This window comes from Vicugna pacos, chromosome 34 (genome assembly GCF_048564905.1).
Source record: "Vicugna pacos chromosome 34, VicPac4, whole genome shotgun sequence".
Lineage (NCBI taxonomy): Eukaryota > Metazoa > Chordata > Mammalia > Artiodactyla > Camelidae > Vicugna > Vicugna pacos.
Genome location: NC_133020.1, coordinates 13,361,488 through 13,383,826, shown reverse-complemented (window position 1 = coordinate 13,383,826; position 22,339 = coordinate 13,361,488). Strand labels below are relative to the sequence as shown.

Sequence of the window (22,339 nt, the reverse complement as noted above, 5' to 3'; positions counted from 1 at the left end):
AAGTAGAGACAAGCCATCTCGCTGAGCCTTGTCTAAATTTCTTATTCATAGAAACCATGAGATACCAAGTAATTATCATTATTTTAAGTCACTGATGTTTGGGGCTGATTTGTTACATAGCAATAGATAACTAATGCATATTTACAAGCAGTGAACAATTGGAAAAAGGAATGAAAATTGATTCTGCTTATAGTAGTATCAAAAATCACTTAGGACTCAAATTAATTAAAAGTATGTAAGATCCATGTACTAAAAACTACAAAACATTGCTCAAATTAAAGACTTAAATAAATAGAAAAACAGTATTTGTGGATTGAAGATTCAGTATTACTGACATGCTGATTTTCTCTGAATTTATTTAAAGATTCAATGCAATTGAAATCTATAGATCTATTTTTTGACATGAATAAGTTTTATTTTATTTTTAATATGATTTTTAAAGGTCACACTCCACTTACAGTTACTACAAAACAGTGGCTCTATTCCCTGTGTTGTACAATACATCCTTGTAGCCTATCTTACAACGAATAATTTGTCCCTCCTACTCCCCCACCACTTTGCCCTCTCTCCTGACTGGTAACCACTATTTTGTTTTCTGTATCTGTGAGTCTGCTTCTTTTTTGTTATATACACTAGTTTGTTATTTTAGATTTTAGATTCCACATCTAAGTGATACCATACAGTATTTGTCTTCCTTTTACTTATTTCATTTAGCATAATGCCCTCCAAGTCCATCCATATTGCTGCAAATAGCAAAACTTCATTTTTCATGGCTGAGTAGTATTCCATTGTGTGTGTGTGTGTGTGTGTGTGTGTGTGTATATATATATATATACATCTTCTTTATCGATTCATCTTCTGATGGACACTTAAGTTGCTTCCATATCTTGGTAATTGTAAATAATGCTACTATGAATGTTGGGAAGCATGTATCTTTTCGAGTTAGGGTTTTGGGGTTTTTTTTTTTTTTGGATATATACTCAGGAGTGGAATTTCTGGGTCATATGGTAGTTCTAGTTTTAGTTTTTGAGAAACCTCCAAACTGTTTTTCACAGTGTCTGCACCAATTTACATTCCCACCAACAGTGTACAAGGGTTCCCTTTTCTCCACATCCTCACCAACATTCATTATTTGTGCTCTCCTTGATGATGAGAAGATCTTTGCACTGTGGTCTTCATGCAGTGGTCTTGCCTGCCTTTTCAGTGCCATCATTCCCTATGGGATTTCTCTCTATGTCTTACTTCCTTGGATCTTTGTTTTTTTTTTTTAATTTTTTTTGAGGGGGCAGGTAACTAGGTTAATTTATTTATTTACTTTTTTAGTGGTGGTACTGGGGATTGAACCCAAGACCTTGTGCATGCTACGCACATGCTTTACCACTGAGCTATACTCTCCCCTCTGCTTGGTTCTTGACTGCTGAGCCAAAATCAGCAGTTATCTGTACACAGTGTCCTGGCAAAGGGCTTGTCAGGGCTTTTATCTTCCTTAGCCTCATCAGCTGTTAGGGAAAACAGACCACAGCTATTCAAAGCCCTTCTTGTCCAGGATGGATGGCTTCTAGAACAAAGTTATACAGGACCACCATGTTTAGAGTGTCCAGAGCCTAAGGCAAGTAATTTTTCCAGGGCCCCTACCTATATAAACAATTTGATTAAGAAGTGTATGACAAAATTCCAGGGCCCATGGGAGGTATCGTGATTTATCAGTGAAGATTTAGAATAATAGGTTGAGAAGCATACTAATGTATTTGTCTACTGTCCAATTAGTGTATGCGAAGATTCTCTGTGACATGTCCAGGTACCATCTCTTTGCCTTCTTTATTATCAAATGCCTTGTTCCTGGAAGTTTTTATATCTCCCTATATGAGAAACAGGCAGCAGGACTATGATTACAAAGCCATGACGCTTGGTAACCTGCTTGTACTGGAACAACACAGATTCCTTGGCCTCTGCAGCTCCTCAGCACCATTTTACGTAATGACTCTGCGACACTTATCACGTCACCTGTGAATACTGGCTTCTGATGAATCTCTCAAAAATCACTACTGTGCTTTGTCAACGATGACCACAAAGGCAAGTCTTATGCACAGTACTAAGAAAAATATGAATGATACTTCTTTTTCTGGTCATTAAAGTGACATTCGGAATTTTACAGAGGAAACACATATCAACATATTTGCAGCACTGTCCGTCTTCTCTTGGACTTAAGCTGTGATCAGTGCAATCCCAGAGTGCAATCCCCTTCTGAGCTGACTACACGCCTACTTTTGATGAGCTCCCTCCTGTGGGTAGGACAGGTGAGACGCCTGCGGGCAGAGCCAGAGAGCAGTTCCAACTTTGCAAGGACTATCCATCCAGCTGAAGGCTGACTCGTGAGAGCAGGAAGTCACCTCACCACCTGGAGGCCTGAGATCTGTTACAAAGGCCCGTTTATGTTTAACAGCGAGGTTTAAAAAAGCCCTTTTAGGGGGCAGGGTCTGCCTTCCCTCAAAAGACTGCTGAACACATGGCTCAGAGCCTGCAGAGGGTGAGGTGACTGTTATGGGAGCCAGCAGGGGAGCGCAGAGTAAAGTCCACTTGTCACCTCCCTGCTGCCCGGGGTGCCGCAGAAGGGAGGCAGCTCTGTGGTGAGACCACAGGTGAGACAGGGGCCCACATACGTGCCTAAGCCAGAAGGTCAGCTCAGCTATGCACAAGGCACGCCGAGGGCCAGCAGGGCTCTGCTCGCCATGGCCGCCCACAGCTCGACCCCAGAGCTCCTCGTGGCATCTTGTTGGACCCACATGTGGGCGGGGGGCGGGGGAAACCTGAAGCCTGCCCCTTTGGCTGAAGTTCCAAGCTAAGTAAATAGGCCTTTTTCACAGGAGTAAACCGGTTTTATCTCAGCCTGCTGTCTGTGCGGTGCCATTGAGGTGGTGGCCTGCCAAGAACTGTCGTTCTGATTGTTACAGCCCTGTGGAGCTCAGGAATGCCAGTGCCCTTGGCCAGCAAGGCCAGGGGATCAAGAGGCGTCCCTGTGGACTGCACATGCCTACTGGCTTTAGCAAGGCAGCTGGAGAGTAGAGGGGGTGGGGGACGCTCACCAGCTTCAGGAAGACAGCTCTCCAGCCCCAGCTGGGGTTGGAGGAGTCTCACCACCCCCACGCTTGCAGACTGCAGCAAGGCAGTGCGATACGGCCACGACCTCTCGCCCGGGCCTGCTTAGCTAGCAGTGGGAGGTGCTGCGGCCAAGCTCGCCCCCCTGAGCTGGCAGGTTCGGTAGAGCGCGCCGTGACAGCTGCCACCAGTGCCTCTGCCTTCGGGAGCACGTCACCGCCCCCGCCCCTCAGCCGCTGCCTTTAGATCGGCAGGTGAATCTCCTCCACGTACAGTCTAGCCACTTTGCAAACTGCTGTTTCTTTGCTGGGTGTCAGGGTAAGTAAGGCCGCATGCAAGACCCTTAATTGGGGGATCTCACAGTAATTTGCAGCCCTTGGATATCAGTCTTGTTGGTTTTCTAAGCCAGCGGTTCTGGGGCTCATCCCCCTGGTGCAGATCTCAGGGACCGGGGTGCCTGGTGCAGGGCGCCAATCCCTCACGATCCTCCCGGGGAAGCACCTGTCCGGTGAGACCCCTGCTGCACACAGTAAGGTGAGGTCTTTGGCGAGACTACGTGCCTCTCCTACCTGTCACAAAGCGGTCTTTGATTCTTTGTCGTGGGAAGCAGCTCATCTAGTTTTCACAGGGAAGTGATCCACGTGTAGCGGTAGACTCAGTGTGTCCGCGGGGGCAGGCGGGCTCAGAAATCTTCCTGCTCTGCCACCTTGGACCTCACCTTAAATCCTTTCGAGATTAAGATGGAGGTTGTTATACTAATTTGTTTCCTTGAATAGCCACCTCCACCTCTGTTTGTATGGAGTCAGCTGTGCCTCTTGTGAGACAGAGCATGAGACTGGCTTAGATAAGTCTGGGTGTGCTGGGGTCAGCAAACCCTTTTGTCGTATTGACGAATGTATTGTGAAGGAACACTATTGTTCCTTCTGTTCTCCGATGCTGGAGTACAGTTTTGAGAATGAATTCCAACAATTCTTATTAGGCAATTGCCCCTCCAGGATTCTGGCAAGGACAACAGAAAGCACACGGAAAGTCGTGATCTGCCATAGTGATTCACCAGTCATTTCGGACATCTAGTTTCCTTCTTGAAGATGAATAGCAGGCTTCCATCCATATATTGATTGACCATCTGCAAAACACCGTGTGGTCTGAGTTGCCCGGATTATTGCCTCAGCCTTCCACAGGTTCTGTTGGAAGCCTCTCATGTCCTCCTTTCATGGGCCGGGTCGTTCTAAAATGCAGATCTATTACTGTCACTTCCACTTGTCACTTGAATGGCCTTGCATTGTCCTTCATTCCTTCTGGCCTTCTCCACGCTTCTTCTTGCTTATAAGCCTCTATATATGCTGCCTTTTGTCCATGATCTGCCTCTCCGTTTTCACACCCCTGCAATTCCCTAAAGAGGCAAACAGCCTTCCCTCTGCCTTGGATGCTGAAGTGTTTCTGTTTGTCTCATCCCAGCCCTGGCCAGGCATTTTTCTTAAAATTTTTTAAATTAAATATATCTATATGAAAAAATAGAACATTCCATTATCATCCGTTATCCCATTGGCCTGGCCAATTTACACTTGTCTTTTGTGCCTCAACTTAAGTTTCACTTTCTCTTAAAAACGATCGCATCATCCCCAAAGTCGTCTTCTTAATTATGACACAAATCACGCTTTAATCATTGCTGTTTTCACTTGTCTCCATTTTTCACCAGAATGTAAATTTTGTTAGAATAGGGACCACAACTGTCCTATTTTTCGTCATAAATCCTTTGCCTAGCACGTTTTAAAGGAAGATTGTAGAATTTATGAATACATTACACAGTTTACAACTTTATGAAGCGAGCATTTTGTTAGCCTCGGTTTACAGATCAGAAAACTGAGGCTCACCAAAGTAAAGCAGCCGTATTTCACAGGTTGAGGACAGTTTAGCAGCTGTCCCGGCACTACCGTTTTCTTTGTGGAAACCTCAAAAAAAAGTCATCGTGTTTCAAAGCTTTAATGCCTTTTATAACAATCATCTTGATGGTCACTCTACAGACTGTGGCAGGAGGGTCATGATGTACCGTAACGATGGATAGGTGCATACGAAATCTTCCGAATTATCTGTATCTTTACTATAACGGTATCTGTATCATCCTAGCTAGCATCATCTTCGATGTGTGCCTCGGCCAAGTCACAAATATCTCATGATTTGATCTGTCTGTTCTGACTCAGCAATTCTTAACATCCTTGTCCACGTCATGGGGAGCCTCCAGGTCCTACCATTTTTGAATATAAAACTAACAGCACGTTCCTAATGCACTCACTCTACCATGGCACTCCTCCATCAAAGAAAAACAACTCAGCTTTGCTCTGGGATCAACAGCACACAGACAAGGCATGAAGTTTACGGTAAACCTTAGCTCCATATCTATTGGATGAATCCAATGTGGCTAATCCACTAATCAAACAAATCTTTGTAATATAAATAAGATTCTACATGTTTTTGATTTTTGCTGTTGAGAACAAAGTTGTCCAGATTGGAGAAAATATGAATCTCATTGCTCCACTGGCTCCTGTAAAAACATCTTGGGAGTAAAAAAAGATATTTTTTGGTTTTCTCTCAGTTTAATTAATCTAGAAATCTCTATTATCTATGTGCCTACCTCTGTAGCTGTCTAGTCTGGAAGGATATATAAGCAAATATTAGAAGGTCAAAGATCAAAAGGTTCACAGCAGTCCTTCCATGTCCTTCTCTGTCACTCCCTTTGGGATCCAGGGCTGTTAAGGCAATGGAAGACCACCATTCTTCAAAGGTTTCCAAGCAAAGATTTCAGGCAGCATCTGAACTTTGCATTTACCACAATTAAGAGGAAGAATACAAATATTTGACTGTCTCAGTATCTTGCTGTTCTTAAATTTCAGTCTAAAGAAACACAGAAGGATCAAAGCACAGTCTAACTTGGAGAGAGGAGTCCTCGGTTCCCCTCAATACTAAAACTAAGCAAACTATGATGAAGGTGAAATCAAAGTAGTCTTGAAGGATCTCAAGGATGGAAAAAGTCACATTATTCCCCGGTCAGAATTCCTAACCAGTGCTAACACTACTAGGAACAACAGTACCAGAAAGTGCAATAATATTCTGACAAAAAAACTCTGACAAAGACAGACACGGCAGGTCATTGGTATAACCACCCTGTACGCTGCATATATGTTGTTAAAGATCAAAAGTGTCCCCCTCACATCCACGCCCAGACACTTAGAAGCTTGCTAAGAATTTCCCCCTTGCATTCGCTTATGATGTTTCCTGCAGAGGTTGCAAACCTGCAGCTGAGGGGGCAATTCCAGCTAGCAGACCTGCTTTTATGGGTTCACACAATGAGTTTTGTTTTTTAGATCCATATTTCTCTCCTGAGAAGCCTACGGATCTGGAAACACTGATCTCCACACCGCTGGGTGACAGTACGTGGGGCTGAGCGGTTCACTTCCTTTCCACGGGTTTGCTACAACTGTTTCCCCTTCTGTTTTCTTCTACCAACCCTTTATTCATTGACATCAACTTCCTGTCTCCTTTAGGCACAGGAGTTTGCAATCCCCACTCTATGAAGCCTTCCCCTCCACCTCTACCTGTTCAAATTCTAGTCACTGTTCATGGTTCAACTCAAGCGTCAACCTCTTTTTCCTTTCCCCAACAATCAGATGTGAGCTGTCCCTGTTTTGAAAACAACATTTCTTACATTTCTTTTGTAGCATATACAGTATCCAATAATATTATTATTATCTGCATTGTATTTATCTTGCTAGTGTAAGAGCTAAAAGCTTGCACATTCATTCATCCATTGATTCAGCAAAAATTTATTAAGTACTAGGTGCCACACGATAGGTAAAGTGCTGTGGAAATTGCAACGAGTAAGAAAAATGGATAAATCAACTATACGTCAATAAAAAAAAAAAAAGAAATCACACGAAAAAGGGAAATGGAGATAGGCCCTCAAGGAGATGCTGAGATCAAGATCTGCCTCGCTCATCTTGACTTCCACTGCTGAGCCTAGGAAAGCGCCTTGGACTTAATAAATACTTAGCGTTTGCTGAAGTGAATTTTTGACAACTCTACTAACTTAGTTTATGCCACTCTATTAAACAAGAGTATTTGAGCTTCAAACAGCACTCTAAAAATCACTTTTCATTCAACATTGTGAAATGATTATAAATCAATAAAAAATGTTTAAAAAAATCACTTTTCATTCATGTATACTAATCACTAAGCATTTCTTCTTCCATTCCTGTTACTCTGAATCACCAAGGCTTTATCCTGAAATTGTAACCAAAGTATTCAGATAACCCTCTAAATTTACTTACCTGGGTAACTGCTGAAAGAGAGGAAACTGCTGCTTGTGTCTTTATCAATGATGTTGAAGTCCCAGTGTTTGTATATCCTGAGCATGGCTGCATACGTGTACCAGCTTGAGTGAGCAAAAAAGATGTTCTCAAATCCAGGAAGAACCTGTAGCCAGAATTATAGTGGATGATGCAGAGGGATACAGATAACTGACAACAAAAGGAGGAAGTGTACAGGGTTGTGTCAATTCACACAGGTACAGGGTTGCTATATTCATTACTGGAAAATTAACCTTTTATGTGCACAAGACAGACTCTATTTTTGCTTCCAAAGTGAAAGATTCTGGAAGGTGGGACTGGCGGGTATATAAGGAAAGGAAAAATGATGAAAGAAGCAGAACCCACCCAATGCCCTCCATCAGTTCCTTCCAGTTCTCAACTTCTATGAGTGAGGACCCCTAAAGCTGACACAGAGCTGCAGCAAAGGGGTGAGATGCTGCCACACCTGGGTGACACACAGAAAAAGCCCAGAACAAGAGAAAGGCCGCTGTGTGTCTTACCTTAATAAGAGCAGAGCAGTGTCCCATGTCCCATCTCTTAGAAGAATTCAGGCTGGAGTTCTTTGTGGGAGAAAATGAAGGGATCAGGTCCAACAGATCTCCAACAGCATTCAGGAACTGAATCTGGAACAGTGTTAAAGGCTGGGAAGAGACAAAGATGGCACTTAATATTGACTTGGGACAATCAGCTGTCATGTTCTATTGCTGGGGTCCCTCTTGTAAGATATCCATTAAATTATTCCTTTGTGAAGGGTCTTGACTATAACAGATACACTAGATTGTATTGTGGCTTATAAAATAATTTTTTATTACTTTACAGTTTATGAGACATTCTAGCTTGTTACCCACAGATCTGGGGAGTAGGTCCTAAGATAGTAAAACGCACAGATCACTCTTTGCATTCCTCTATAGCAGGTTTTTTTCAATCTTGGCACTAGTGATATTTTGGGCCAAATAATTCTTTCTTGTTAGGCAGAGGGGTCTGTGGGATGTTTACCAGCATCCCTGGCTTCAGCCCACTAGCTATCAGTCACACCCTCCAAGATTTGACAACCGAAAATGTCTTTAGGCATTGCCAAGTAGCCTCTGGAGGGAAATCATCTTTAGCTGAGAATCCGTGCTTTACAGCAAAAATATTCAACTAAGATGCCTTCGATTTTGCTTGTGTGTTTAATACAGGACAAACAGCCTTGACAGCATTAAACCTGAAGCAATGATCAGTCTTGATCATAAACTCTGCATTAACTAGAGAGCACTGCTCCCGTGAGATTCAAACCACCAGAGTCACCCAGGGCTGGAGACCTGGAAACAAATTGATTTTCTGGCAAAGGGGTTGAGAAGACAAACACAAATGAGTGTTTTCACCAAAAAACAAAAATGAAAGCAATAAACAACCAACCTGATTATTTATTTACATAAACATTTTCCTTGTTTTTGAGTAAGTAATACATTCATATTTTTGAGTAAGTAACACATTCATTATTTAAGACGTTTAAAATTATCATGAGATCTATAGCAGAAATTCTCCTCACCCCTATCCTCTGTTCGCTCAAGTTCCACCCTGTCTTCAGTTTACCACTTTTACTGGTTTCTTGTGCATCTCTCCAGCTTTTTTAAATGTCTTATAAATCATTTTTTATAAGAACAGTAGTGTATTAGATACATTTCTCTTCACCTTGATTTTTTTCTCTTAATATCTTTAACTTAATATCTCTGGGACCTTTCTATAGTGGATGAAAAAAATCTTCCCTGTTCTTTTAAATAGTACTTCAGTGAATGGATGCATTATGATATTTTAACCAAATTTTTACTGATAGCCTTTCAGGTGGCTTCTAACCTTTGGTTATTATAAACAATGTTACAATAATCAATCTTGGACACATCATTTTGAATGTGTGTGAATCTGTGTGTAGGATAGATTCCTAGAAATAATTTTGATTTTAATAGATATTTCCAGGTATCTATTTTAATAGATACTGTCATCATAGGGCTTGTTTCAATGATTCTCTTACAGCCTCAAGAACATATTAAACATTTAGTGTAATTCCAATTTGATGGGTGAACAACACTATCTCACTGTAGTTAATACTGGCATTTCTTTTATTATGAGTATGTCTGAGTATATGTTTAAAAATCTTTAGATTTGTCTTTTGTGAACTGTTCATATGTTTTATCTATTTTTTTCTACTAGTTTATTCTTTTTCTTATCTACTTCCTGGAGTTCTTTAACTATTAGGGAGATCAGCTCATTGTCTCTGATACAAATTGTAATTTTTTCAGTTTGTAACTTGCATTTAAATCCTCAATGATTCGGTAAAACAAAAAATTATGAAAAAAAGTTTCTTTTGGATAGCACAAGGAACTATGTTCAATATCTTTGACGGAAAAAATATGAAAACGAATATATATGTATGTATGTCCGTGACTGGGACATTGCATTGTACACCAGAGATAGACACATTGTAACTGGCTGTACTTCAATTTAAAAAAATAGAAAAAAATTACGACGTTTGGGCATGGGTTTGTGTGTGTGAATGTGTGTGTCGTGGAGGATGGAAAGCATAAAACTTGTACACTTAGACATTTTTCTTTAATAATCATATGTCTAAAACACTAGCTTTATTGGGTTAATTAAATAGCCAGCACACGCATCCCAGACTCTTTAACCTGCTCCAGAGGACACTGTGAAAGAGACAGAGAACACAGAAACAAGTTGGCTGATCTGAGTGTTGAGCTTGGGTTTTGTGTCAGATACTGAGTCAGGTGCCAGCGATGAAACAGGTAAGACGGTACTTCTGTGTAAGAAATGTATTCTCTAGTACCAGTGTGATCTTCTTCACTGGAATGTAATTTAAAGCTAATTTTCAGTATTTTTTGCCACGCCATACAAATCCTGAGTAGCTTCTTAAAAATGTTACCTTTGTTCCCTCTAATGCAGCCCTCTTCATTGCCCCTACATACAGCCCATCCATCTGAGCCATAACATAGCCCGTGTGTCTCCAAAATGGGTCATCTTTGTAATATTTGCTGTTATTCCGGGTCCACTGATCTTGCTTCCTGGAAGGGAAATTAGACTTGGATTAGAGGTCTCTGTGGTTGTTCACTTGAAGCTAAATTAAACACAGGCATTTAGAGATTGTATATTCAGATACTTACGCTAGTATAATTAACATTATAGACCTTGTAACATTCCAATCATTTTGAAAGGATATGAGAGCAAATCCTCAAGTATTTTTAATTTCTCCCAAGGACTATGACTCTTCCTTTATAACCTCCCCCATGCTCTATCTAGGACCACCTAGAAACACAGGCATAATAGTTACCTATCTGTGATATTGAGACCTAGAAAGTCGAGTATAGACTGTCCCGATGCATCTCATATAAAATCATAATGTCTCACTAAATCAGTAAGGACAAGTTGATTGACTTTACTTTTGTAGATAGAAATGGTTAAGTTAAGTAACAGGAAAAAATAAAAACTCTTCAGGATAGGGTTTTTTGTATTTGTATTCCTCTCAGATCATTTTCACAGTTTAGGGTTCATTCTATCCCAGCTGTTGCTAGTAACTGCTTCAATGTGTCTGTCCTAGTAAAAAAGTCTCGTTTTTTTTGTTTTTGTTTTTGTTTTTTACAGTCCTTTCATTTTGCTTCTCCTATTTTAGTTCTCTGCACTTCATGCAGAATGATTTGACATAACTTTGTATACTAAAAGCTGTTTCTGATTTGTTCAAACTGTCTCTGGATCAGTTTAAGAACACAGTGTCATTGCCCTTCCATCCTCAGATTAATCTCCTAGTCTGTCATCCCACAAATATAAAGCACATTTTCTGAACATTGAGAATTATTAGTCTTCAGAACACTTCATTAAAATGGAAATATTCTCAGAGGATGTTAAGAATTATAACTTTATCGATGAGCTAATATCCCAGCTAGGATTAGTCAGCAGGCCTGTGAAAAGGAAGCACCCCACGGGGCGGGGGTGGTTCTGGAGGGAGAGGGGCCCCAGGTGGAAGTCCCAGGGGGGTAACTTTGCAGGCTGTGCCCTGACGGTGTCTTCCTGCACGTGTGCCAGCGGTTGGTGATATGATATTCAATCTGACCCCTGAAAGAATCCAAATTACAAGGCATTTGTCTGTAATCAGTTTTCATGCCATGACCAAAAGCTGCCATACCTAACTTCAAGAACGACTTCTGAGTCCTGCCTGAGAGATGGAAAAAGAGACTGGCGAAGGAGAAATCTGTTTGAAGTGACAGATTCAGGCCCTGAAGCTTCACTTACCACGAGAAGAGGAAAACTATAATACGTACGTTAAAAACTCCTGGACTTTATTCATGACAGACGGGTTCTTAATCAGCTGTGGGTAGAGGTTCGTGAAGTGGTCATGCATGTGTCTGAAACGATAGATGAGAATTGTTAATTTCTATTTTTCTTCTTGGATTTCTTCATCGCGATACATTACCCAGTACCTTGGCTGACTGAGATGCCCTCTATTGAAAACTTTCCCTCCTGTCTTTTTTATACATCAAATGCACAATTTAAAATTGGGAATTATTTCCAACATATAGAAAAGCATAGATTATTACAAACACCCAAGTATCTACTATATCAAATCACTGTATTTTGCTAATTCGCTTTATATTTTTTAAAAAAGATATAAAGCATAAGCTAAAGTTGAATCACTGATGCTAATTCCTCTCCCGTCTCCCCAGAGGTAACTGCAATCTTGAACCAGTGATTTATCACTCTCACACACATTTTTATACAATCACTATATACACATATATTTAACCATAAATAATGTATATTATTTATCATGATTCAGAACAAAATATAAATAAGATCACACTATCACTCTAACTTGTTTATTTCTCTCAGCATGACATTTTAAATGAATTATTCATGTTATCATCTGCAGCTTAAATTTATTCTTTTCATGTGTTGATGGGTATTCCATGATATGACTATGTAACAATTCATTTATGCAGTCCCATGATGGACATGTAACTGGTTTTTAATTTTTCACTCTTACAATGGATCTTCAAACATTGTTGGAAATGTATCTTTTTACACATTTGCACGTTCACCGAGGATGTATATAATATATACAAGTTGAGTTGCTGGGGTGCATACTCTGTATATCTACAGTTACTAGACGTTGCCAACGTGTTCTCCAAAGTGATGGTACCAGTTTACATTACCACCAGCTACGTTAGATTTCTCCTTGCTCTGCACCCTCACCAACCCTTGGCACAGTCCGCCTTCCAGATTTTCAGCAATTTGATGTATTTGAAATGATTTCTCATTTTAATTTCCATTCCTCTCTGGATTATTGGCTATTTGAGATTCCTTATTTTAAAACTTACTTAAAAAAATAAACTGTCTTTCATGCTATACAGAAAACATTTTTGGTGAGCTGTAATTGACACATATCATTGTATAATGATATATATATTTCATTTTGATAATCACCATAGCATGAGCAGTCACCTCTATTGTATCACGTAATTATAATTTTTTTGTGGTAAGAACAACTAGCAACTTTGAAGTCTCTTAGCAACTTTGAAGTTTATAACACAGTGTTGTTGACTATAATCACTATGAGATGCATTAGCTCTCCAGGACTTACTTGTCTACTCGCTGCAAGTTTGTACCCTTAAACATCTCCTCAATTAAACATTTTTTTAATTGAGAAAGTAATCCATTTACATCTATTGTGATTTTAATATACTTGGATTTATTTCTATAATCTTTTCTGTTTTCCATTTACAATCTCTTTCTTTGTCCCTCCTTTATGTTTTCCTTGTTCAGATAACATTTTCACTGTCCTTCTTTCTACTTCTGCTAATTTAGAAGCTATAAAATGTACAGTTGACCCTTTAACAACATAGGTTTGTGCTATGAGGGTCCACTATATGCAGGTTTTTTTTTTCAGTTAAATACAAACTCTCTTGATATGGAAGGCCAACCATAAGTCTACATGAGGATTTCTGATTGAGCAGGCAGGGTTGGGGGGAACTTTAGGTACCCCTTACCTAGTAGTTTCCAGAACTGAAACTGACAAAATGAGAATGGAGTTTTATTGCCAGGTAGGTAAACAATATTAAAATTCTTTGAAATATTTTAATTTAACGTACTTGAACTCAACAAACTTCAGGAGTGCTTTTCCTTCAAATTATTTGTAAATATTTTTTTTTAAATTAAATGATCACATTTAACTTCTGTTTATAAATCTTTTATGCTGCCGTATCTGTTCTCTTGTGCTGGGCACTTTCCCCCATCACCTCTAACACTGAGGGAGAGAACAGCAATAAAGCTAGACAGGGATATGGGGGACAGGGAAGGGACCCTTTGCCCAGGGCCTCATACTTCAGGTGAACAGAATGTAGAAAACCCGGGTGAGGCTGGTGACTTGACTGAGCTCTTTAGGGAAGCACAAGCCCTGCCTGGTGCCGGAGGCTGGTGGGGAAGTAGAGACAGCTGCTGGGACTGTCTGGGCTCTCGAGACAAATGAAGCCCCCCTCACACTTCCGTGAGTTTCACAGAGCAGCCAAATGTTTTCTTGTGTGGCTTCGGGAGGAATACGTGGACTCAGGGGCTGAAGGACCTGCTGGGGGCAGAGGACTTACAGTTGTGGTGACTGTCACAACCTCAGTGGCACTGATCATGCAGCTGGAGAACAGGGAAGCCTGTGGAAGCCTCGTCAGACATCAAGTGGGGAAGCACCCACACTGAAGACTCATGTGACATTTTTGAGGGCAGGACTGTGTCTGTCTTATCCTTGCTTTGCCCACAGCCTTGAGCTGGAGCCATACACAGTCTCTAATGTTAAAAGGAGCAAGTTGGGGGTATGAAGGAGATACTCAAGGTATCACTTGGAGATAAGACAAACCGCCAAAAGGTACCACATTTGACTGCTTTCTCCACTTGTGCCTTAATCTTGCTGGAACCTCTTTTCGTCACAGTTTTAGCAGTTGTTGTGTCAACACATCAACTGAAAAGGAGTGAAGAAGGTCCTCAGTCTCCCGCCACTTTGCTGTCTGCCCCGAGAGCCTGGCCCAAGGTAGTATAAGCGTTTGGTGCATCGAGTTCACTCACCCAAACTGGGTTAATTGCAGAGGAGGTCACCTCAGCACCTGCGTCAGCCACGCAGGACACCAGGCACTTTGTTGAAAACTAGAGCAGACCAGGCCCCCACACCCTCATCCCCATTCTTTCCGGAAAGGTGTCATGACTCATTTTATTAAAGATCAATCTACAACTATTCATCAGCTTTTCCATCATTAGTGAGACATCAGAGACTCTTCATTTGCAACACTTAAGGAGCCACCCAAGAGTTAAAAAATGAAGGACGAAACTCCATTTGGCCGAGGGTGCTAGACACTGTGTTCCGTGGAAGTATGTAACTCACGCTTCTGATTCATCTCTATTAGAATTGGAGCAACAACATGAATTAATTAAACTTAATAGGCTTGTAATTAAGGAAGTGCTGGGGACAGAAGTGCTGTGCCAGGTGTCTGGGGTACACAAAGATGAAGGTAGGAACCCTGTCCTCAAAGCACTAACAGAGGGCAGAGGGGAGAGACGGGGCTCCCACCCAGTGGGCATCTCAGAAGGGTCTTGGAGGTTGAGCAATATTTCAATAGGTGGGGATGGGAGAGGCAGCAACTGGCTCTCAGGAGTCAGAGTTCTAGGAGTTGTCAGGAGCTGGGTGTGTGAGAGGCTGAAGGGCATCACAGCAGGGCTCAGGAGCCCATCGGAATGCACGTTTGTGTGGTGATGTCGACGTCACACAGTGAGGGACTCCTCAGGTGATGGGGCGTGGACAGTGGAAGGAAAGGGAGAAAAAGAAGAGAGCATGAGGAAGAGCAGGACGTTGAGAGAGGCCCCTGAAATTCTTTTTAAACACGTTTATTGTGGTATGGCTCCTGTAGAGTAAACTACAGGATTTTCAGATGTACGATTTCATGAATTTTGATAGGTGTACACACCCATGAAACCACTACCACGATCAAGATAGCTAACATTTCCATCACTCCCCAAGAGGTGCAATTTTTGAATTCTCAAACAATTCAAGGGATTCTCAAATCCCTTAAATTCTTAATTTATCCCTTCCCACTCCCTTTAACCCCTGGTCTGTTCTCTATATCTGTGAGTCTGTTTCTGTTTTGTAAATAAGTTCATTTGTGTCCTTTTTTTAGATTCCACATATAAGCGACATCATATGGTGTTTTTCTTTCTCTTTCTGGCTTACTTCACTTAGAATGATGATCTCCAGGTCCATCCATGTTGCTGCAAATGCATTATTTTATTCTTTTTTATGGCTGAGTACTATTCTGTTGTGTATATATTCCACATCTTCTTTATCCAGGCCATCTGGGTTGTTTCCATGTCTTGGCTATTGTAAATCGCGCTGCTGTGAACACTGGGGTGCGTGTGTCTTTTTGAATTTCTAGCGCCTTCTCCCCGCAGGATCTGCTGCGAAGGGATGATTCTGCAGAAGCGGCACAGGCGGGCGGCCGTAAGCTTCAGGATAAAGTACCAGGAGCTGGCCTGGGAGGGTGTTGTGAAAGTTCAAAGAAGCAACGAATTACCGAGAGCTTCAAAGGAAATGATGGAGGATCTGGGGGTATTTTGTGTGTGTGTTTTCATTTGGTCTCTTGAGTATTTCATAGGTTAGAAAGAGGAAATTCTATCTTCTGAGGTCATCAAACCAACGTCCTTATCTGACTATGTCGGTCGTTCACTCCACGGTGTTCGTCCTCTCACACACCTCTTCCCCCGCAAGGGTCAGGCGAATGTAAGGACCACCACCCCATTTTATATGTGGTGATGGGGGGAAGCGTGGCAGCCCGTACTTCCCACCGTTCTCGGCAGCTGCCTGAGTGACTTCGTCAGATGAGAGGAAAACAAGGCAGCTCTTTCTTTCCGTCTCTGGCACGAACTCACCTTCTCAGCCCTGGCTCCAAGGCCGTGTCTTGGTTCGTGCGATTGTACTTTGCAAAGCACCCCCAAATAACAGCCCCCAAGTAGCACGTATTTTAAATTGATAAAATGATGTTTGTGTATGAAGATGCAGCTGCTTTTCAGACGATTGCCCACGTGGAGCTGAAGACAACCAAACAAAAAACTCTAGCCTTTGGCTAGCATTCCTTCTCCGCCACGGTTTGTGGCTATAGTCACCGCTTCAGAGGGCTGACGTTTTAAGCTCTTCTGCTTTCCCTCAGAGAATTCTGGACACCTTTGCTCAGCGGGGCCACACGGCCTCTCCGCTCTGGTGAGACAGTGCACATGGTGCTTATGGCTGCAGTGCTTGGTCTCAATTTTGTGACTCCTTCCAGCATCTTCTCTGCCCTTTCTCATCCCTGTGAGCCCCCCTTCCCTACTCTACTTGGCATTTCTCCTTCCTCCAAATTAAACTCTGGGGCAACAAAACGTATAATAAGCCTTCATCTCCTGGACCACATCAGAAGAGGAGGTAGGAAACCGATAACCACCTCCCTCTCTTCCCTCTTCCTCAACCCATTGCCAGGGGTCTGTCTGAAGCATGCTGGGTCACATCCCACTGTTCTGAGTTTCGCATGAGGCACAGAGCAGATCCTTTAAATGCATGCTGATTCAGAAGTTCCCCTACTTATTTGACTTTTCAGCAGTGTAATTAAGAATGACAGCCTCTGAAAAGAAGCTTATGGGAGATGCCCTTCTAAAGAGAGTTTTGGTTGTAATTCATCCCCTCCTTTTCCTCTTTTCTATTCTGTTACATCCTTTCTTCCACTCTTCTTTCCTTTTTGTCCTCTTCTCCTTTTCTTTCTCTTTTTCTTCTCCTTCAAATATATAAAAAATGGAGGGAGACCTCTTCCATCCACCCCCGTCTGTTCTTTATCAGGCATCTTCCTGCTCATCACCACCAACTCCTGTTCAATGAGATACCTCCAAGTCCCTGCAGAGTGGAGCTCCTCTCAGGATCTCTGCACCACATATATGGGAAGCCCATCCTGGAGCAGGTAGGGGGAATTTCCACACTCATGAATCCCAGACAGAGCTGAACAGAGAGGTCTTCTTTCCAACCCAAGAAAACTGTTTGAAATAGAGAAAGACAACCGTCGAATGGGCCCCCACCCAGAGCCTTCCATGATACGGCCGCCATCTGCCTTTTTACACCTGATACCCTCCACCTGCTCAGTTGAGCCTCCACTCCTGGCTCACTGTAAACACAAGTAATTTACTCACTTCTCAGTCAGTGCCTTTTTTCAGTGCTCTGTTCTGCAGAATGATTTTCTCCTTTTTCCTGGCCAAGCCAAACAGCTCTCCTCTCTTAAGCACCAGACAACTCACTGCTTCCACGAAACCTTCCTCGACTGCTCTGGCCCACGGGGTGCCATCCTCTCAGACTCCCATAGGGCTAATGATGAAAGCACTCTTTTTAGTTGCCCTCTGCAGCAGAAATGCTGCCAAGAGTTTCCCAACTTTTCCTCAAGGCTCCGTATTGAGATTACTAGGCATGCCTCTCCCCTTCTCCTGATCATTTGCTGCTGCAGGACAGAGGCGAAGGCAGACTCAATTACTAGATCCTCCTCAAAGCTTGGGTCACAATATGCAGGAATTCATTGTTGTTTCTGTTGTTTTGTAATCTTAAAAGACCAACTTACATAGCAAAAAGGCAAAGTAAACAAGAAAACAGAAATGGGATAGTTGCTAAGTGTCTTTCTTAAAGAAACAGAATTTAAGTAATTTTCATTCTAATACAGAAATATAAAAAATTAATAGAATGGATATAATAGGATGAATGTATGGATTTTCTTGGTAATGGATAGAGGAACTCAAGGATAGGCCAACGATTTACATTATGATTAAGGCTGAAATGATAAAGCCACTCTCAAAAGCAAGATGTTAAAACTTAGGTCTTTGTGAGACATAGAATATCAGAAATGTCGCCTTTGTCAGAAGTGTCCCCAACAATGACCAAGGAAGACACGGTTATCCTTTCGACATTCTCATTGATTAGAGCTGCTTCCTTCAGTTACACAGATTTCCTTAAGAGCCCATATGTATCTCACTCAGGACTTCATCTAAAATATTCATACTTGCACTACTTCAGCCTGAATTATTTCTCCAAACTTGCATTCAACAATCTCGGTCACAGAGAATCAAAGAAAGACACGTCCTCAAGACATTTTTTATCAAAGGAAGAATGAGGCTTGTTTAAATCAGGTGCAACTTGCCTTTCCTTAAACAGCTGTTCTCTAAAAAGGATGCATCATGACTGCATCATTATTAACGACATTTTTTTTGTTATTCTCATAGGACAAGGGAAGAACAGAAGAATCAAGTAACAACGGAACTGGAAAGAACATTCTTGTTAGACATTAAAATTTCAATTTCAAATCTTTGCCCCTCCTTGAAAGTATTGCTCTAAGACTCTTGAAAATAAATGCTCTTACCTTTTTAAAATTAATTTTTAATCACTCTTCTCTGTTTTGTGGTTCTCAAAGAACGACTCCAGCCTCCTTTGCTTTCTCCCTGACAGTACATGACTAGTAGGATGAAATGGCTTAGCTGTCATTCAAAACAGTTTCACGAGAAGGAAAGACTTAAATATGCAAGTGCTTTGTGTCTCCTAGGCAGGTACTGACTACAGTTAGGTGCAAATGTAATTCTGATCGTGTTTCCATCATACGGGAGGGACCGCAGTGACTTTTAAGTCCTCGTGGACCATGGTACAATGCCAGGAAGACAAAAGCCAGCGCTGGACAAAGAAAGGGACAGAGGTGGCCTAGAAGTTCTCCACCATGACCGCGGTACTTACGGAGCAGTGAGGTAACCCTCCAAATACCCGGCGGCAAACATGATGACCTTGTTGCTCAGGGACTGAGAACCGTAGCCGGCTTTGATCTCCAGGATGCCCCAGCCTGTGGTTTTCATGGAGTCATTGTAAAAGCCATAGGCATCTCCTTTCCTGTCCAGTACATTTTTGACTTGTAGAGTCTTTTCAGTAGGCATCCAGTACGCGGTGGCATAGTACACTTCTGGAAGGAAAAGAAGGGGATAATGACAGGATGCCATTGAAATGAGCTGCAGATGGTTTTTTTTTGTTTTCTACATAACCAACCACGCCAGCACATTCACTCTTAAAGAGTTCCATTCTATTAGAAATGGGAATTCTACCCAACTAGAATTTGTCCTTGTCACAAGTGGGGCAAAAGCATAAGTCAACGCTTTACATTATCAGAAGAAATGAAGGAAGGAAATGGTACACAGTGCATGTATTTCTCTGACTGAGAAACCAGTGCACAGCTGCTCAGGTAGAAGACAAATTTTATTTTCAGGTCATCAGAGAGGTGGGAGGAGGCCAGAGTGATTCTCAGGTTCTCAGCTGAGACTCAGTGGACAGACGTGTATCATCACTGAGAGAGGGGGCAGGCGGGACACAGATCTGGGGGGGAATATGAGTTTAGCTTTGGACATACTAAGTTTTTAGTGGTTAAGATACTAGAAAGCTCAGATTAAATATTTAGATACGACTGTTTTCAACATTCAAAACTGACTCAATGTTTTATCTTTTTGACGCAAAGATTGTCTATGAAATGAGCATTCAGAGTAGAATCTTAATACTAGAGTATCATGGCGCGTTGGCCTGAGAGGGCTGGGTGATCGGCTGGGACTTGGTCAGGATATGCTCATCCGCTCATGCCGATTATGACCCTTAAAGGCTGATCTTGAGCAGGAAAGTCAATTGATTCTGAGTTAAGTCATGACCATAATGGTGGGCTTTCTTTAAAAACGGTAAAATGGAAGTAATGAAATCAATAAACATTAAGCAGGTGCAGAATACTTTGTCAATAGGCTTCTGGGGGCAAATTAGATTCCTTTTGTTACTAAGACTAATTGTTACACAGTTGGACAATTGTAGGCAACATCCATATAAATGCCCTTTCTTCTCCTCCCAAATACAATAAATACGTTTTCCAAACTGATTTTGGAGCATGAATGCTACAGCCTCAGCCCCTCCCCCGCTTTTCTCACACGTCACCCTCACCTCCAGTGACTTTGTAGAGGAATGAGAAAGGGTGGCTGTTTCGCTGTTACTGGTACTACCTACTTTCCTGACCACAAATAATACACTTCTGCAAATCTGTTCTTTTTTTAACACAAGTGTGACTCCAGGCATGAAAAAAAAACAAAGAAACAACAAGTTTTACCCAGTCCTCAAGAGAATTCAATGAGAAAAACTTACTGCTAACACAACTGACTAATTTAGCAAGTGCTTTGAGAATTAAGCCAAAATCTGAATTTCTCGCGCCACCCCTACTTGACGCCCTCCAGCCCTCAATGTTTCTCCGTGGGTCAACTCTTCTGGTTTTCTCAGTCCCACCCTATTTTCTGATTTTCTTAAATCCTTTAATAGTTTAAACCTTATGCTGTTCTATTTTTCTTTAAAAAAAAAAACATCTCCATGTTGTGGGGCGAGTAGTATGAAAAGGGTAATAGCAAAAAGGTAGAAAAATATAACGTCATTCTAATCTCAGCCGAGGTGGATCCAAGCTCCGTGAAGGCAGGGGCACTTCTACTTATGGCCCTGTGACCTGGGGGTTCTGTAGCTGGCTCAATAATCTTTCTGTAATGAGTCTAGTTTAATCGTGTATGTTCTTGAACTGAAGGTGGAATTTACCAGAACATCCACAGAAGTGAGTCTAGAATAACTCAAGTCGTTACGTGTTCAAGCTCAGGTAAGGAGCCGAGAGGACGTTCAGGTGCCCAGGTGACAAGTGCCATGTGTTGATATTTTCTCTAAAGTTGTGAAAATGGAAAGTGAGATTTCAACCTCTTTAACAGCAACATCCTTAAAATCAATGCATTGATATCTGTTGAATGGATGGGAATGTTACTTTATAAAAATAGAGTATTTTCTTTCATCTTTGTAGATGAAAAAAGCCCCCTCATTTTTCTATTTCTCTCCACATAAAAAAGCAAACACCCCGAATTGGATTTCTTTTATTTATCTGTGTATTCTAATATTTCCTATGAGTTAATTGTTTTCAGTTGAAATAAAAAAATTCCTCACTCTGTCTTTTAGAATTTGCCAAATAGCCCTAAGTGGCCTAAATCGCTCTTTCCCATGTTTGGTATCTAAGTTTTCCGGCACCTCACTTATGATAGAGGAAGTGGTTTTCAACCCTGAGCAATACAATTTTTGCCTGATACGGTGTCAGAGGAAACAAAAAAAGAAAATGAGCCAGCAGAGGTAGAATATGTGAGAGAAAATTTTAAGAAATTGCAACTTAATCGACTCAGATTGGGTCGAGCTAATCGTTCACTGATTGTGATCCAAGTGATTTTCTTTTTTATGTCTAATGAGCATGGTTTCTCAGCATTCTTCTGTGTACCCTGGCTTTACACCTTCCCTTCTTCGAACGAGCTCTCAGTACATTAATACCTGGTTTTTAGATTTGCTTTTTCTGTTCATCAGAGTCACCAAGAAAATAGCTGATTCATGAACAATCTCCAGGGAAGAAACCTGTCAGTAGGTACTTTAGCTCCGGCTCCCTGAGGAAATCAGAGCCCGAGGCTCTTGCTGAAGGGAGGATGACGTGGGGGAAGTGCTCGCAGGGAACAGGAACTGGGGGCGAGGAGAGGGCCGCAGGGAGGGAGGGAAAGTAGAAGCGTGCATTTTGAGATGGTCTAAGGAGGTGAGGAGAATCAGCCTCTGAAAATCCCACCCCAGGAGTGGAAGCAGGGGCACCCGTCCACCTGCTCTCAGCCTGCACAGATTAAAAGTCGCCCTGCGATGTGTTAAATCCCACTCCAGGCTTGCACGTGCGCTGCACTCAGCACTTATGATCTCAGAGAAGCTCTGAGGTAGAAGGCAGGGGATCCCCGCAGTC

At 41.8% G+C, this 22,339-nt stretch overlaps 1 protein-coding gene across 2 annotated transcripts in view; it reads right to left on the bottom strand.

The window, feature by feature from the left end:
- Positions 1-22,339, bottom strand: part of PLBD1 (phospholipase B domain containing 1) — a 44,359-nt gene that overhangs the window by 15,906 nt on the left and 6,114 nt on the right. For both annotated transcript variants that reach the window (XM_072954776.1, XM_072954775.1), the window contains exons 2-6: positions 19,264-19,483; positions 11,768-11,851; positions 10,378-10,516; positions 7,961-8,101; positions 7,422-7,566 (exon numbers count right to left, since the gene is read on the bottom strand). In XM_072954776.1, coding sequence (XP_072810877.1) covers positions 7,422-7,566; positions 7,961-8,101; positions 10,378-10,516; positions 11,768-11,851; positions 19,264-19,483 — 729 coding nt within the window. The remainder of the gene's footprint in view (positions 1-7,421; positions 7,567-7,960; positions 8,102-10,377; positions 10,517-11,767; positions 11,852-19,263; positions 19,484-22,339) is intronic.